Source organism: Amia ocellicauda, chromosome 18 (assembly GCF_036373705.1).
Source record: "Amia ocellicauda isolate fAmiCal2 chromosome 18, fAmiCal2.hap1, whole genome shotgun sequence".
Lineage (NCBI taxonomy): Eukaryota > Metazoa > Chordata > Actinopteri > Amiiformes > Amiidae > Amia > Amia ocellicauda.
Genome location: NC_089867.1, coordinates 4,853,354 through 4,871,025, shown reverse-complemented (window position 1 = coordinate 4,871,025; position 17,672 = coordinate 4,853,354). Strand labels below are relative to the sequence as shown.

The 17,672-nt window shown below is 42.1% G+C and overlaps 1 protein-coding gene across 1 annotated transcript in view; it reads right to left on the bottom strand.

Annotated features, from left to right (window-relative positions):
- LOC136714162 (NACHT, LRR and PYD domains-containing protein 3) overlaps positions 1-17,672 on the bottom strand; it is a 73,294-nt gene continuing 55,622 nt past the window's right edge. The window contains exons 10-13 of the mRNA XM_066691487.1: positions 14,233-14,406; positions 11,029-11,202; positions 10,571-10,617; positions 1-1,276 (exon numbers count right to left, since the gene is read on the bottom strand). Of these exons, the coding sequence (XP_066547584.1) occupies positions 747-1,276; positions 10,571-10,617; positions 11,029-11,202; positions 14,233-14,406 (925 nt within the window). The 3' untranslated portion in view covers positions 1-746. The remainder of the gene's footprint in view (positions 1,277-10,570; positions 10,618-11,028; positions 11,203-14,232; positions 14,407-17,672) is intronic.

Below are 17,672 nucleotides of genomic sequence, written 5' to 3'. Positions count from 1 at the left end.
GTACGTGTTGTGGCTTCACAAATGCTTTGCTGCATACCTCGGTTGTAACAAGTGGTTATTTCAGTCAAAGTTGCTCTTCTATCAGCTTGAATCAGTCGGCCCATTCTCCTCTGACCTCTAGCATCAACAAGGCATTTTCGCCCACAGGACTGCCGCATACTGGATGTTTTTCCCTTTTCACACCATTCTTTGTAAACCCTAGAAATGGTTGTGCGTGAAAATCCCAGTAACTGAGCAGATTGTGAAATACTCAGACCGGCCCGTCTGGCACCAACAACCATGCCACGCTCAAAGTTGCTTAAATCACCTTTCTTTCCCATTCAGACATTCAGTTTGGAGTTCAGGAGATTGTCTTGACCAGGACCACACCCCTAAATGCATTGAAGCAACTGCCATGTGATTGGTTGGTTAGATAATTGCATTAATGAGAAATTGAACAGGTGTTCCTAATAATCCTTTAGGTGAGTGTACAATTACAAAGAGGTATAGAGTTCAGACAAAAGACATCTGTTCAATTACAAAACACACTTCAGTGAAACACACTAACAGGTTGCTAATTGTATATTTATATTCACCTCTGACATCATCTCTACTCGCTGTGTCAGTGTTTTCATTGGTCAGTAATAACTCCTCTGGGAGGACACTGCAGCTGCGCAGGTGACTGTTACAACACAGTGTCACGCACTGTACTGAGGAGCGCAGAGGACAGACAGGCTGCAGACAGAGGCTCTTACAGGACACAGCAGCTACTCCAGCTGACACAGGGACACACTGGAGTGAGAGTCATAAACCCCAAACCCTGGATAGAGGGGCTCAGTGAATGTGCTGTGGAAGGTGTGCAGGAGGGTCAGTGTGTCAGAGGAGACGCTGTAAAATGACAGAGTGCCGGCTGGCCAGTCCAGATACACTCCTACTCTGTGGGGACACACAGCTATAACAGTGCGATTGATATTGTGCCGGGCTGAGCAACTGGAACCCCTGCAGTACAAACTCCAGGACTTGTCATTGTGTCCAAGGCGACAGTCAGCACTGCCTCCTTTCCTGCTGATTCCTTTATATGTGATGCCTATATAACCCCACTCCCCACTCCACTCAGCCTCCCAGTAACAGCGGCCAGTCAGACCCTCTCTGCACAGCACTTGGGGCCAGCAGTCAAATCTCTCTGGGTGATCAGGGTGTGGCTGCTCCTCTGTCCCCCGTGTGGCCTTTCTGTTCCCCTCAGACAGAGACAGGTGTCTGTGCGCTGTGTTGGGGTCCAGTGTGAGTCGACAGGCATCTGCAGACAAGAGGGAGGAGAGAAGAGAGAACATTAGCACTAGAATCAACTGGAGCACAACTGGAGTCCAGTCATAATAAAAATGATAATAATAATAAAAAAGAAGATGGAGAAGAGGAGGAACAGTGAGAACAGAGGAAATGGAGTCGGGGGTGAAGAAGGGAAAATAGGAGAGGAAGGAGAAGTGATGAGGGACAATGCAGGGAAGAGAAGAGAGGCAAGGAGGAGGAGAAATCGAGTGAGGAGGTAGACGGAGACGATGCAGGCCGGCAGGATGGGTAGAGAGAGAGGGGAGGTAAGTAGAGGGGAAAGGCAGGGAGAAGAGAGAGATGGAGAGATTTGACAGGGGGATGGAAAAGAGGTAGACAGGGAGGAGTGAAGGAGAGGAAGTTGATAGACAGGAGCAAAAAGGAGGTAGATGGAGAGGAAGGAAGGAGAGAGGAGAAGTTGATGGAGGGGTGAGGCTAGTGAAAGGTCTTGAAAATGAGTTTAACATTAATAAAGGAAAGTATGAGCTGAAGAAATGTTGAGTAACTTCTCTCTGCAGCATTAATATTGCAGCCTGAGGACAAATCCTCATAGACAGACACACGGACACAGGACCGATCCTGGACATTCCCCCTCCTGTAATGTGGGCTTTGCAAACAGATGGACAGTTCAATGTGCTGACAGCGAGGAGAACACGTGCAGAAGGATGCTGTTCTGTGGAGGATGTGGACAGTGCTGACTCAGGGGGAGGATTGAGGGAGGACAGTGGTGGGGAATAGCATTGGTGGGGAAACCACTAACATACGACATGTTCCATGAAGCCTGTACAGTATATTAGATGCAGCTTCACTCTGTGGAGTCAGTGTGCTTGTGACTCAGAGCTCTGTGTGGAATAAACCAGATCAACTGAGGACCTCCGGCCTCTTGGGGGGTCTGTGCTAATTGTGTGCCTCTACACTAGACTGACGGAAAGGGGGAGAAAAGAGAGGGAGAGTGAGGAGTGAGGTGTAAATAGAGAGAGGTGGATGAAAGGAGATGGGGGATCATGAGAGGGTGGGAAGGATATATAGGGAAGAGAATGTGAAGAGGTACAATAAAAGAAGGGGAAAGGGAGTAGTTAGATGGATAGAGGAGAGGTGAGATGGAGATGGACAGGAGGGAGGAGGGGTAGATAGAGAGGAGAGGTGGGAGAGGTAGATGGAATGAAGAGAGTAAAGGTATCAGTAAGAGTAAACAGAGGAGGTATCAGACAGGAAATAAAATGTTTGGAAGAAGGAGAAACCAAAGAGGGGAGGAGGATTGAGAGCAATGGAGAGAGGAGAGCAGGGAGACAGGAAATGGAGAGAATGAGGATGTAGGAGTAAAGGGAAAGAATGAGCAGGCAAGGGGACAAGAGATGAATGTGAAAAACAGTGGGAGAGAAATGAGAGAGGGAGAAGCGAAAGGATTGCAGATGGAGGGAGAGACAAGGGTGGTAGAAGGGAGAGCAGAGAAAGAAGAGAATAGTGTAGAGCAGTGGTTCCCAACCCTGGTCCTGGAGTACCCCCTACCCTGCTGGGTTTTGTTCCAGCCGAGCTCTTCATTGCTTAATTGATGTAATGATTTGGTTACATTTTACTTTTTTTAAAGAAAGTTGGTTCCTTAATAAGATAATACGTTCCTTATACAATGTTATACTGAACTTAAACCCCATACTGTTTAAAATACTTAAAAGGCTCTGATTTAAGAAATTATTACTTCAATTAAGGGCTTAATTAAGTAATTGAGAGCTCAGTTGGAACAAAAACCAGCAGGGTAGGGGTTACTCCAGGACCAGGGTTGGGAAACACTGGTGTAGAGAAGGGAGATGGATATTGGGGGAGGGAGAGAGAGGAAGGACACCACAGTAAAGAAGCAAGAAATGGAGGAATGGAGAGGAATGTAGAGGAAAGATGAAAGGGTGAAAGATAATGGAAGAGATGGAAAGATGAGTGGTAGAGAGTGAGATGGGTAGGGGAAAAAAAAAGAAGGAATTTGAGGGTGAGAGGAGTGTCAGTGTGAGAGAGGAGGAGGGGAGCATGGGGAAGGAGAAAGGAAATGGGATGGTTAGAAAGGACAGTAGTGTGGATTAGTGGACTCTGGAGGGGAGGGTTGTGGGTTCAATCCCAGGTGGGGGACACTGCTATTGTACCCTTGAGCAAGGTACTGTACCTAAATAGCTCCAGTAAATTCCCAGCTGTATCAATGGGTAAAAGAAATGTGACATAATCAAGGCCCTGAGAAAATCTTGATTTTGCGGAAATCGTGAAATCAGCCAAACACTGCATTTATTTATATTTTTATTGTGTTAAAAAATGTACCGCATTTTTGTTCTATTTCCATTTATATACAAGTTATTTCATATTAACACGCTTTACCTACAAGCTCTGCACTCACAGTAAGTTACATACATACTGCGTACAGCAGTGCAGCCTAGAGTAGCCCTTGTGGTCATGTGACTTTGACACTGCAGCGTAGAAAAGTTGTTCTTGTCATGTGTCTTTTGAATTCTAAGCGGGACCACTGTACACTAAATTAACACAATTACAAAATGGATGTCTCAAAAAAGCAAAAAACGTGTCTGCAGTCGATCGTGCAATGCAATATCCAACAGGAGTCTTGCATAGCCACAGAGGTAAGCTCTTCTGTACCTCCTGTAACGTTAACTGTAGATCACTACAGAAAATAGTCTGTTGACCGGCATCTGGATTCCAATATTCACCAAAATAAAATGCCAAAATTGAATCCAATACAGCAACTGCAGCTCTTGCAAAGAAACAAACCGAAAACCAAGAACAACAAAACTCCCTAAATTTTGATCTGACAGAGGAATTTGTTTGTGCAAATATCCCCCTGGAAAAACTAGACAACCAAAGGCTTTGTGATTTTTTCAGATGGAATGTATCAAATGGTGGTGCGATTCCATCATCCAGCCAGCTGAGACATGAATACTTACCTAAAGTTGCAGAGTGTCTAATGCAGGAGATTAAGGAATTGTTGAAGCAGTCTGGCTTTGTGTCTGTAGTCACGGACAAATGAACTAATGCCCAAGATCAGTTTGTCTTATATGTGTTGATTGTTTTGCAATGACTAAACGGTGAATCTCACTCAGAATTGAAAACTGTCCTTGCTGATACAGTTTACCTACAGGCTGTTAATTACAATACAGTTGCACAGGCTGCTGTGAAGTGCATGAATAAGTTTGAAGTGGATTTCTGACAATGCGTCCTACATGTCCAAAGCATACAATCAAGTGCTTAAGGGATTACTGCCTAACTCCGTTCATCTTATCTGCAATGCTCACATTGTAGCTATGGCCAGTGATATTTGGAGAAACAATTTCCCAGAGGTTGACAGACTCGTTGCAAGTGTCAAAAAGGAGTTCAAGCACTGTCCGAGCCAAAAGTTCAATTTTAAACGGCATCTGCAAAGTGCCATCCAAGCTCTTCCTGCTAAACTGCCACCTGAACTAGTTCAAACGAGATGGGGAGCTGGTACCTGAAATTTTACCACAAGTTTGTGACAGAGGAAATTTAGATTACACCAAACACTGCAGCTTTAAATGAGCTGAAAAGTCTGCTTGATAGTCCTGCGACATTACAAATCCAACTTGACCTGATTGCCCAGAATGGAAAAAAGCTTGTTGATTTAATCAAATGGTTTGAAAGCCGTGAGATTAGTGTTCATCAAGCATACAACAAAGTTGCTGATGTAATTAAGTTACTAAGCACTTCAAGGGGAGCAACACAGCAATGATGAAGCGATTCAAAGTCAGTGCATTTGAACATTCACTGAAGTTTCAGATAAATTGAACAGCTACTTCAACAAGAAATATTGTGAAAAAACACCCCGTTTCACCCAGCCAGCACACAAGTACCTCAAAGCAGTAAGGGTGTTTGATCCTGTACAACTGTTCATTCTAAACGTGGACAGCCTACCGTTGGATTCCATACCAGGCTTTACCCAGCAGTGCAGAACTGAATTGGAATGAATTGCAATGGAATGCAGCAGTGATCTTTCTCTGTTTTTTGGAGGTCTGCAGAGTCCAAATTGACATTTCCTGGACTGTATGTAGTTATTTTCTGAAGAATCTTTTTAAAATGTTCAAGTTTTCATAAGTTTAATTCAAGTTCAATCACTGCGTTTTTTTCTAACTAACAGGAACTGAAAAACAACATCCACCACAGAGGACATACTTAAAAGTGGAGATTAGCGCCATCTGCCATCTAAAGTTCAAGGTCAGAATCTTTCCATATTATTTTTTGTGGTTAAATAAAAATACACTTCGTACACTTTGTATTAGTTCTGTGCATAGTCCGTGAAAAATTATACTTTACCCGCGAACCTTCCGTGAAAAAAAAAAAAGCCTAGATTTTCTCAGGGCCCTAGATATAATGTAACAATTGTAAGTCACCCTGGATAAGAGTGTCTGCTAAGAAATTGGGTAATAATAATAAAGGAGAAGGGCAGAGGGAGAGGAGAAGGGTGAGGGAGAGTGGTAGTGGTGCCTCTGACCTTCTCTCTTATTTGATGATTGTACTGGTATGTAGCAACAATAAGCAACACACTGATGTTTCATTGTCATCAATATGTAATGAAGCTGAATGACAGATCAAATGAAAGATTAAATGTTGTCCCACTAGAGAGTGTGGAGCAGAACAGAGAAGAGGAGAGAGGGAGAGGACTGGGATGAAGGGAAGAGAGGAGAGGAGTAACAGAACAAAAGAGGAAGGAGGGAGGCGCTTATGCTGAAAGGGAGGGATCACACTATAAGAATGATAGAGGGAGAGGGAAGAGGAGAACAGATAATCAGATTACTGCCTCCTTTCATGATCAAAAGTTTCCCTATACTGTAACAGTGCACACCAGGAAGACTAGAGAGAAGACGTCTCCTGATCACATTGTGGAAATTATAGGAGCAAATGGTGCTTTTCAGGTTGATATCCTTTCAGAGGAGAAAGTAAAGAGCTCATTTGAAAGCGGTAATTTTGAATAGATAAACTCCCGTCCCTGGCCAGACTGACAGCACATTTAATACAGTAGGGTAGTTCAGAGGGAAAGAGAGAAGGAGGGAAGGTGTAGGGCTAGAGGGAGAAGGGAGAGGGAAAGAGATGGGGTTGAGGGACAAGAGTGGAAAAGGAAAAGGGAAGTGAAGAGGGGTAGGGGGCAGATGGAAAGAGAAGGGAGAAGGAGAGACTGAGGGGAGAGAGAGAGAGAGAGATAGAGAGAGAGGGGGGAGTAGGGTAGAAGAGAGCTGGGGGAGTGAAGAATAGTTAGTCCTCAAGGTGGGAAATTGACACCAAATACGGGTAGTTTTTCTCTGTGGCCGGTAACTTTGCTTTATCTACCAGCCACTGTGGCAGGTGCATTGTAAGATGAAGTTTTTTAAATGTGTTATTACTTCACCCCCAGAGTACTACAGGGCTGATTATCAGCCTGTGCAGGCATGTTCCTAGAGGACTAGAGGGACGAATATCTGCCCAAACATCCGCCCACACTATAGCCTTAAAAAGGTTTTAATTGGGCTTTGTAATAAAATTTGTCAATGTGAAAGAGTTATAATTGTGTTTTTTAATTTTTAATTTTCGACACATCATATATTCATATATTATTATCATTATTTATTTTATTAGGAGGTTTGCATCTGATATAGCTCTCATCTGCCTGTTCTGATCGGCTCAGCAAGTTTCTAACTTTCCTTGGAATTCAATCTTGATCTTGTTGCAAACCCAGGTCTCTGGATCAATAATTAGATCAGTCACCTGTTTGATCATGATGCTAATTATTTTGTATCAGGTGCAGGGCTGAGCGACAGGCTGGCTGGTGTAGTGTTTATTAGACTGCTGCTGGCTCTACAGTTCAATATCTATACAGGACTGAGAAGATGCCCCTCACCCAGCGCTGCCCACGGGCACATGGAATAAAGACACTGCCAGGCTGCTAAATGCAACACAAACAGCCCTGTTGCAAAAGGCACTGTACTAGTGTTGAAAAGTGCATTTTCTGCATTGAAGGATGTATAGCGATGGAGCCATTTCAAAGCACTTCACGTTCCATAAAATGTTATATTTTAGTTTTATGCTATTTTTATAACTCATTATTTATGTTTTATAATTGTATAGGTCTGCTTAGGTATGTGCATACAGATTTATACAGATTATTTTGTAAAATTTAGTTTATTATTGTTTTTCTCATGTTTATGTATATGCATTAATTTAGAAAAAACAAGAATAACACTTAAATGTTCAATGTAAATGCAATGTTTCTGACCTGAAAATGTTGTGATGGTCATATCTAAAAAGTTCAAATCTAAAGTTTTCCCCAACTATTGTTTTTCATTTTCATCACACAGCTGTTTTATAAAGGAGACGCACATTGTGTGGGTGTGGCAGTTGTTGCAGTTCTAGTGTTAATAACATTATTATTATTTGATACATTGTATAACATTCTATTTTTGTCATTGTGTGGGCGTGTCTTCAGTCCCAGGGACTTGAATGGGGAAAGAGGCTGAACTTGCCTTTTTGGACATGTAGATGCAGCTGAAATAAAGACTATTCTTGAGTCTCCTACTGGGGATACAGGCTCTGTTGTTATTACAGTAGGAGGTGGAAGAATTACTGCTGCAGTATTTCCAGTTATTTAATTTGTCTTTTGTATTATTTACACAAACAGGAATGGCCAAACATTAAGTCAGCACTTTTTACCTGTCTGTAACTGTCCTGTGTGTATCTGTGTACAGTGTACAAAACTTGTCCCACTGTTAAAATTCAACTGGGACAGTGGGGAGAGTATGAGGAGAGAGACTTGCACTGTATCTCTATCTGCTCACATTACCCACATAGTCATGCCACGGAAGAATATTGAGAGAGGAAAACTGGGAGAAGAGAGAGGAGCAGACAGACAGAGACTGCAGGGACAGAGGAAAGAGAGGAGAGGGAAGAGAGGGGAAATTAGAAACAAGACAACAGAGTTGAGAATAATTTTAGTCTGAGAGAGGTAATGGGGAATAATTACCATGAATTATCTTAAAAATTAAACGTATGTAAAACACCTATCTACACACTGATGAAGAAAGGTGGGTTTGGGAGGAGGGAAAGAAGAGCACAACTACAGGGAGAGGGAATGTGAGGAAAGAGGGAGAATGAGGCAGAGAGGGTAATATTAATACAACTAATAGTAATGTCAGTGTGAGAAGAGGCTCCATATAATAAAGTGCTGGGGGCAAATTCTTGTCTGTTTATTCCTTCGGGACAGTCAGCCTGTCACAGTCAGTATGAAACGTGCGTTTATGGACGCATTTATTAAACCAGTCCTTAATATTTTAGAGGGAAAACAACATCTGCTGTATTTATTTATTCATTAACTTGAAAATGGACACGTTAACTAAATCGTGTTCCCTTCACACTGACTGTCTCTGCGGATTGTCCTGCACACATTCACACAACACAGCCTGAACACCGGCCAGTTATTCATACAATATTAATAACATCGGCTCCTACCGATCCGATTATTATCCTTCAGTTTATTTTAACTAGTCAGTCACTGCACCGGTCCTGTGAAATCCAATCTAATGAAACTGTAATTTGTCATGATCACACACGTCACTTGAGATTATATCTTCCGACACAATGTATCTGATCTCTTCCCTGTGTCTACAGTCCAGCGCACAGCTCCGCTTCTGAAAGTGAATCATGTCCTCAGTGGGACGGACGCTTACGGACGCGTCCAGCACCAGCAAGTTAACCGGCGTCCGGACGCACAGTGATCCGCGCAGAGAGAAGAAACACACACGGACGTGGACATTTACAGGACACGTTCGTGAAGTGCAGATGTCCGCAGTTATGCGCAGATCTGCGCTGCTCCACCAGTGGGACCAGTGGATTTCTGAAGATCTGTGCAACAAGAACAAGACAACAAACTGCTGTTGCTATTCGTGTTCGTGTGTCGGAGAAACACACAAAGCGCAGAGAAAAGAGGATGAGTGTGAAGACATGGCCGTGAGAGAGAGCTGCAGCTGAGCACCAGTCACAGCTCTATCCATCCCAGTGTGAGCATCGCATTGTAGGGGTCGATATATAGCGCATACCTGGGTCAATTACAGATACTCGGGCTTAAAATCATCGCGCATAACCCCAGCATTAGCTAGTTATGCTTAGGTCAGACTACACGATTTTAAGCCCGATTTGAGAGCGATTTGCACGACAGATCGGCACTGATCGTCACAAGCAGCTGGTCGGGGTCCCGCTGCCGATGGTCGTGCAGTGAGAGACGGGCTGATGCGCCGCTGCCCTGCGATCCGATCGTAAGATGGTCGGAGCCGCTACGATTTTATTAATCATGTTTAATATTTACGACTCGATCGGCACCGATCGTGGACAGTGACGTGATCAGCAGCCAATTAGGGCCGAGCTGACTGAAGAAGAGAAAATAAACAGAAGAATAAACATGACAGGAGAATACGATTGTCATACGTATTTATTAAAATGCTTCAAATACCAATGGTTGTTTCGGCGGAGGTTATTTAAAAATACTCTAATACAGGGGAAATAATATTTTCAAATACAAATACCAATTAGTTTCTGTAATTGACCCAGGTCTGCGCAAAATATCGATCCCTACAATGCGCTGATCATACTGTGGGATGGATAGAGCCTGTGTGTCGCTCACCTCCAGCTCTCACATTAGACAGGATGTTGCCCTCGCCTCCCCAGCCATGTCTTCACACACATCTTTCTCTCCGCTCTCTGTGTTTGTCCGCACAGCATCGGCTTTAGATCGTGTTCTTGTTGCGCAGATTTCCACAGTCCTGCACAGATCTGCAGGAATCCACTGATCCCATTGGTGGAGCAGCGCAGATCTGCGCTACACAGACGTGACCTGTACATGTGCACGTCCGTGTGTGTTGACCTTCTCTCTGTGCGGATCACTGTGTCACCTCACCCTCCTTGCACACCTGCCCCGCCTCCCTCACACCGTGTCTCCAGTCTTTTTTAAATGAATGACACTGTCAAAATTTGTCAACAGCCGTATCTGACAAATAACAGTGTAGTGACACAGTCCTGATTAACACCAGAGTGGACTGTATGTGTTCAGCCATGGAGACAGAGATGAAGGAGAGACAGGGAAGAGAAGAGGGCAGATGGTGAGAGAGAAAGTTCAAAGTTACTTTTCATCCCAATCTATTCCCATTCTCTTGCCCTTTTCTCATTCTCTCTCTCGGAGTCTATTTTTCTCTTTCTGAATTAGTATTTTGGGATGTATTTGATTCCTCAGTCCAAACAGACTTACATTTCCGAGGCCCTGGTTTGATCCTGTTCTTTCCACTGTGGTCGACGCTGTAAGAAATCAACATTTTGAATATGATTACATTACATTTTCTGGTCGTTTTTAATCCTGCATCATAAACAGAGCACAAAGAACACTGATGTGATGAAACACAGGACAAAGTAATGAAATACAGACTGTGATGCACACTTTTCATTTCTACAGTGTGACAGTTTTCATTCTACCAGTATGATGATTTATCAAGACTAAACCACAGAGCAGCTCTGGGACTCCCACTTCCAGTCTGTCTGTTAAGAGACAGGGAATGATATTACACAAACACAGAGCTGTGACAGACAATAGGTGTGAGGAGGACTAATGAGAGGAGAGGGAGAGACAGGGTGAGAGCAGGGGAGAGGAGCAGAGCTGAGAAACCACAGTCAGTGGATGAATATTCACACAATCACACAGCCTCTACTTACAGCAGTTTCTCTAGTTTACAGTTGGGATCCTCCAGTCCAGCAGAGAGCAGCGTCACTCCTGAGTCCCCTGGGTGATTGGAGCTCAGATCCAGCTCTCTCAGAGTTGAGGGGTTTGAGCGCAGAGCTGAGGCCACGGCTGCACAGCCTTCCTCTGAGACTCGACTGAGAGACAGGCTGTGGGGAGAAGGAGACACTCTCTCACTCGCTCAGCTCTGCAGTCACCACAAATCACTCAGACTGTCTGGCAGGAAAGACTGTGGAGATTTATCTCTGAGCATGAGATTATCTTGAACATGTTTACTGACTATTTACTGACGACTCTTCAGGTCTCTGTCTTCACTCTCAGTCTGGTCTGGCTGTCCCTACATTAGGTTCAGTAGTCTAGCTACACTGTGTCCAGCTGGAACCATCACTACAGTCACCTGCCAGCACTGAGGATTAAGGGAAATGGTATTAAGGATCATTTGTGTTGCAATTGTAAGAATAGCTTGTATTTCTATTATTTATCATGCTGGCCTAACTACACTCACATTAATTAAAATAAAATCTCAAATGGACTAAAAGATTGACTCAAATGTGCATGCATTTTCTTATTTTTCCAAAATACGTATAGGTTACATCAACATGAAAAAAACTAATAAACTGTGTAAACTGGTGTAGAAATTGGTATGCACATATGTTGGCAAACATACAATTAAAAAAACAAACAACCAGTTATAAAAATAGCATGAAATTAAAATACAATATCTTATGCAACATGAAAATGCTTTGAAATGGCTCAGTCTGTCTATTACAGCTGCGTACATCAATGCAGATTTTGAAACAGGGTTGTTTTTGTTACATGTTGGGCATCTGCCAAGAAATAATAATAATAATAATAATAATAATAATAATAATAATAATAATAATAATAACAGTCTAATAAACACTTAACAAATCAATGATGGCTCAAGACTGTGTAGCAAGCACTTATTTAATGTATTTTTTTTTTCTGTATAATGACTGGTGTGTGTTACATGCATGTTCTGTATATCAAATAAAAGGACATTAAATTTCCATATGGAACACTTGCAATACATTATATATCTAAGCAATAATAATGCATTAAAACATGAATGTGCCTGTGTGAGTGTTAACTACCTGCACTCTATTGTTCTCAAGAAAATGTTTGAATGGTTATTGAATTCTGGACAAAGTTTTATTAATACTAAGATATTTATAATACTGCTCTGGCCCATTTCATTTTGAGTGAAGATTGTTTATATTAATGAAAGGAATGTTAATATATGTTGTGTGTTCAGAATATTATTATGATTATTTTTTTGCATGGTATCAAATTGGTATCGAGAATCGTGAAACTGAATTGGTATCGCATCAAAGTTCAAAATTCTAGTATCGTGACAACCCTTGTAATAACAACAAAAATAATAATCTGTATATTAAAAGATGCTTTTATATTGATATTTATTCAACACAGCACAACCCGACTGGTCGATTTGTTTAGTTTTGTTTTTGTTGTTTTGCCTGTAGTTTTGCTTCTAGACAGGTGTGCTCCTTACAAAACTGATGATATCTCTTGAACAGTTATTATTAAACATCTGTGGTGGTTTGTATTTTAAAAAGAACATTCTGGGGATTTGTATACTGATTTTTTTTTAAGTGTTTATAAGCCAGGGTAATTTTGAAAACTGTTGTTTTGAAAATAAAAATGGTGTTTGTATAATATAGGTTTCTTTCCTAATGCACATTTCTGTATTCATTCCAATATAAATGCATTATAGAAATGAAGAACTTCAGTTTCTTACATTTCTTGTAATGTATAGGTTTCATGTGATCATTATATTTATTTATTTAAACTGAAGTAATTTGCTGAGCTATACCAAGTGCTGTGATTTTTGTGAGAGCGCTGTAGTCCTGATGAGTATAGTGGTCGCTGTGTGTACTCTTATAACATGAGTTTAAACAAAGCACCAATAGACCTAAATGTTATGTCATGTTGAAAGGGAGTGAGCAGAAATACAATGGCAGTGCGCACAACGGGAGAAATATTACATTTGGTTGTTTTGTGAGGGAATTTGGGTGGCCATGTTTGATGAGGATAAGGAGGCTATTACAGAGGCCATTTTTCTCAGGGTTTTTATGCAGCTCCAAATACCATAATACTCCCGGTGCTACAGATATTGTTCTGTTTGGAGAGTACATTCTTTGTATTTGTATTTATTTTGCTCTTAAAGTATTTTTTTGAATGACCGTTTTCCCTTATTTCCATTATATGAAATTGAAGGAAAGGGTATATAAGGAAGATGAATGTGGTCAGTAGAACAGAGCTGTTGAGGGAGATGACTGTCATGAGTGCTGGAGCCCCAACATTGATCCTGTTTTAGGGTTTTGTGGTTTTATTTTTCAGTTCCATCGATGATCATAATACTTAACACCAAACACATGGCCTACCACAGCTAGTAACACAACTACCGCAATATTTCATCAATGCCACGTAGATCCCATCCAACTTTCAATAACTTTACCTTCAACAATAAAAACTACATGATTCAGACAAACCTACAGTTGTTCCAATAAACGCCAAGAATAGAGTGTATTAATAACATCCAACATTATTACAGGTTCAGATCCCCTGATCAGTGAGCCAAGGTTGATACAAAAAGATATTCAATATTGCACCTTTTCTTTTCAGATAACAAATTTAAATCCAGTAATGTTTAAATTTTATTCAGTAATATTATATATTTGAATGAGTACCTTACACTTTCCTATAATGAGTCTGTTACATCACTTTCTGTGGAAACTCAAAGTCATTTCTTCAGTGCAGAGAGAGACCCAGGGCCGAATGGATTGTCTGACCTCATATATCATTCTTAATTGAAGGGTAATTGATAACATTTCAAACAGTGTTTTAGACTAATGACAAACTAAATTTCAGTAGAAATTAATTCCATGTAATTATGGATAGTCTTGAGGACTGGTCATTTCAGTTGTCTAGCGGTGTCTGTAGGAGAGTACAGTACAACAGAGAGGTCTGGATTGACCATATGTTCAAAATGTGTGTTTCCAGGGCAGAAATGGACACGGACTCAAGGGCAACAGTTACTTGTCCAGTCAGAAAATTATATGTATACTGAAGAACATAAAAATTACACAGAGTGGGCTCTAACAATGACATATTGAGTTTCTTGCAGTGTTCCTCACCCCAGTCTCTGTAGTTTACAGTTGGGATCCTGCAGCCCAGCAGAGAGCAGCTTCACTCCTGAATCCCCCAGGTCGTTGTCTCTCAGCTCCAGCTCTCTCAGCTGGGAGTGGTCTGCCCTGAGAGCTGAGGCCAGAGCTGCACACGACCGCTCAGTGAGATTACAGCTGCCCAGCCTGTGGAGAGAGAGAACATCAGGACATCTGCTTACAAAAACTGTTTTGGTAATTTAAAACACAGTGAAAGTTTTTCAAAATTACATTAAGAACACTTTTGTTCCTCTGTCTCTTCTCTGCCTCTAACTACACAGCTGTGTCCAATAGGCTGGATGAGCCAATGCCTTTGTCAGCTGTTGCTGGGAGCCCTCGGGGGAGAGGGGCTAGAAGTCAGCTGAGGAGAACTCTGAACACAAGCAACTGTGGCAGCTCAGGTGCTGCAGGTTCAGGGTGTGAGCTGCTCCATCTGGATTAAATCCTCCTATTAGTGTGACAGAGGCGATGTGGGGAGTCTGGGCTGGCTGTGTTAAACAGTGCGTCTTTGGCAGTATGTGTAGTAGGGTTGGCAGTGCTCCGGGTTTGCTGGCTCCAGCTCTGGAGTGGCTCCAGAGGTTCAGCTCCAGCTCCAGGCGGGCTCCGGAGCTGATGGAGACCCTCTGCTCCAGCTCCAGGCCGACTCCAGCAGCCCCAGCTCCAGCTCTTGAGTGGCTCCGGTACAGCTCCACACTGCTGCTTCAGCTCCAGCTGTTTTTAACCAGCTCCAGCTCTGGAGCCACAAAAACAGTGTAAACTAGGATGGGATCATTATTTATAACGTTTCCTTTTTTACTTCTTTTATGTAAATAACTGTTTAACAAAAGCAAAATATTAATATTATCTGTTTAACCATTCAAACATGAAAAAGTTAAAAATTGTAAAGATGTCTGCGGGAATTAGGGTTGCCAACCGACCACTATTTTAGCGGACTGTCCATTATTTGTCCAACAGTATGTGGACACCCCTGAGACCAAGTAGAGGAAGATTATATGGTCTGATGAGACCAAAACAGAGCTTTCTGGCCTCAAAGCTAAGCACTACATTTGGTGCAAGCCTAACACCTCACATCATCCTGAGAACACCATCCCTACTGTGAAGCATGGTGATGGCAGCATTACACAAAATGGATGCAGCAAAGTACAGAGAAATCCTGTAAGAAAACCTCCTGAAGTCTGCAAGAGACCTGGGACTTGAGAGAAGATTAATCTTCCAGCAGGGCAATGACCCCAAACATACAGCCAAAGTCACACTGGAGTGGCTTAAAAATAAAAAGGTCAATGTCCTGGAGTGGCCCAGTCAAAGCCCGGACCACAATCCAATTGAGAATATGTGGAAAGAGTTGAAAATTGCTGTTCACCAAAGGTCCCCATCCAACTTGATGGAGCGTGAGCAATTTTGCAAAGACGAATGGGCAAACATTGCTGTGTCCAGATGTGCAAAGCTGGTAGAGACTTATACATGTAGACTCATGGCTGTAGTTGCTGTCAAAGGTGCCTCTACCAAATATTGACTGAAGGAGGGAATACTTATGCATTCAATTATTTTCTGTTTTGTATTTGTAATTAATTTAGAAAAAAATGCAGATCATATTTTTCACTTTGACATTATGGACATTTTCTGTGTTGATCAGTGGCAAAAACTCCTGATTAAATAGATTCTGATTTCATGTTGTAAGACATGTGGAAAAGTCCAAGGTGGTGAATACTTTTTAGAGCCACTGTAAAATCAAGCCACACAGCAATCTCCTTAGACAAGCATTGGCTGTAGAATTAACTTTACTGAGAGCTCAATGACTTTCAACGTGGCACCATCATAGGATGCTACCTTTCCAACAGGTCAGTTTGTCAAATATCTGCCCTGCTAGAGCTTCCCTGGTGAACTGTAAGTGCTGTTATTGTTAAGAGAAAATGTCTAGGAGCAACAACAGCTCAGCCGTGAACTCACAGAAAGGGGCTGTTGAGTGTTGAAATATGTAGGGCATAAAAATATTATTTTGTTGGTTGCAACAATCACTTCCGAGTGCCAAACTACCTCTGGAAGCAACGTCAGCAGAATAACTGTTTGTTGGGAGCTTCACGAAATTGGTTTCCATGGCCGAGCAGCCGCACAAGCCTAAGATCTTAATTCGCAATGTCAAGCGTCGGCTGGAGTGGTGTTAAGCTCGCCATCATTTGACCCGGGAGCAATGGAAATGCGATCTCTGGAGTGATGAATCACGCTTCACCATCTGGCAGTCCGATGGAGGAATCTGTGCTTGGCGAATGCCAGGAGAAAGCTACCTGCACGGATGCATGGACCAACTGTAAAGTTTGGAGGAGGAATAATGGTCTCAGGTCTCGGCCCCTTAGTCCCACTGAAGGGAGATCTTAATGCTACAGCCTACAGTGACATTCTAGATGATTTTGCAATTCCAAATTTGTATCAGCAGTTTGGGGAAGGCCCTTTCCTGTTTCAGCATGACAACCCGTGCACAAAGTGAGGTCCATACAGAAATAGTTTGTTGAGATTGGTGTGGAAGAACTTGACTGGCCTGCACAGAGCCCTGACCTCAACCCCATCCCACCTATGTGATGAACTGGAACGCTGACTGTGAGCCAGACCTATTCACCCAACATCAGTGCCCAACCTCACTAATGTTCTTGTGGCTGAATGGAAGCAAATCCCCTAAACAATGTTCCACCATCTAGTGGAAAGCCTTCCCAGAAGAGTGGAGGCTGTTATTGCATCAAAGGGGGACCAACTCCATATTAAAACCAATGATTTTGTAATGAGATGTTTGACAAGCAGGTGTCCACATACTTTTGGCCATGTAGTGTATGTACTTTGACCCTCTGTCCAGTATTTTTGGAAGAAGTCCCCCATCGTTGTCTATTTGCCAGCACCCCCTGTAGATTGACATTTCCGGGTCAGGTATTTTCGTATCTCAAAAGTGGCAAACAAGGTGCAGGGGGCACTCCCTGGCAACCAACTTTTGGACAAAATAGTCAGGATAGCATTTGAGATGGCTATAAAATGAGGTTAATTGAGGCAGATTAAGAATTTGGTTGGAATAAAATTATTTGGAAATACTTAAAACTTTACAGTTAAAATTGACTTACAGAATCACTTCTTGAACAGAGTGAGAAAGTGAAGGGGTCATATAATTACAATTAATAAAAAATAATGTATTATGTACTAATAGATGGAGTGAGAACTGAATTTATTTTATAACCGCCAACACACAGCTATACCTACAGTGAGGGAAAAAAGTATTTGATCCCCTGCTGATTTTGTACGTTTGCCCACTGACAAAGAAATGATCAGTCTATAATTTTAATGGTAGGTGTATTTTAACAGTGAGAGACACAATAACAACAAAAAAATCCAGAAAAACGCATTTCAAAAAAGTTATAAATTGATTTGCATGTTAA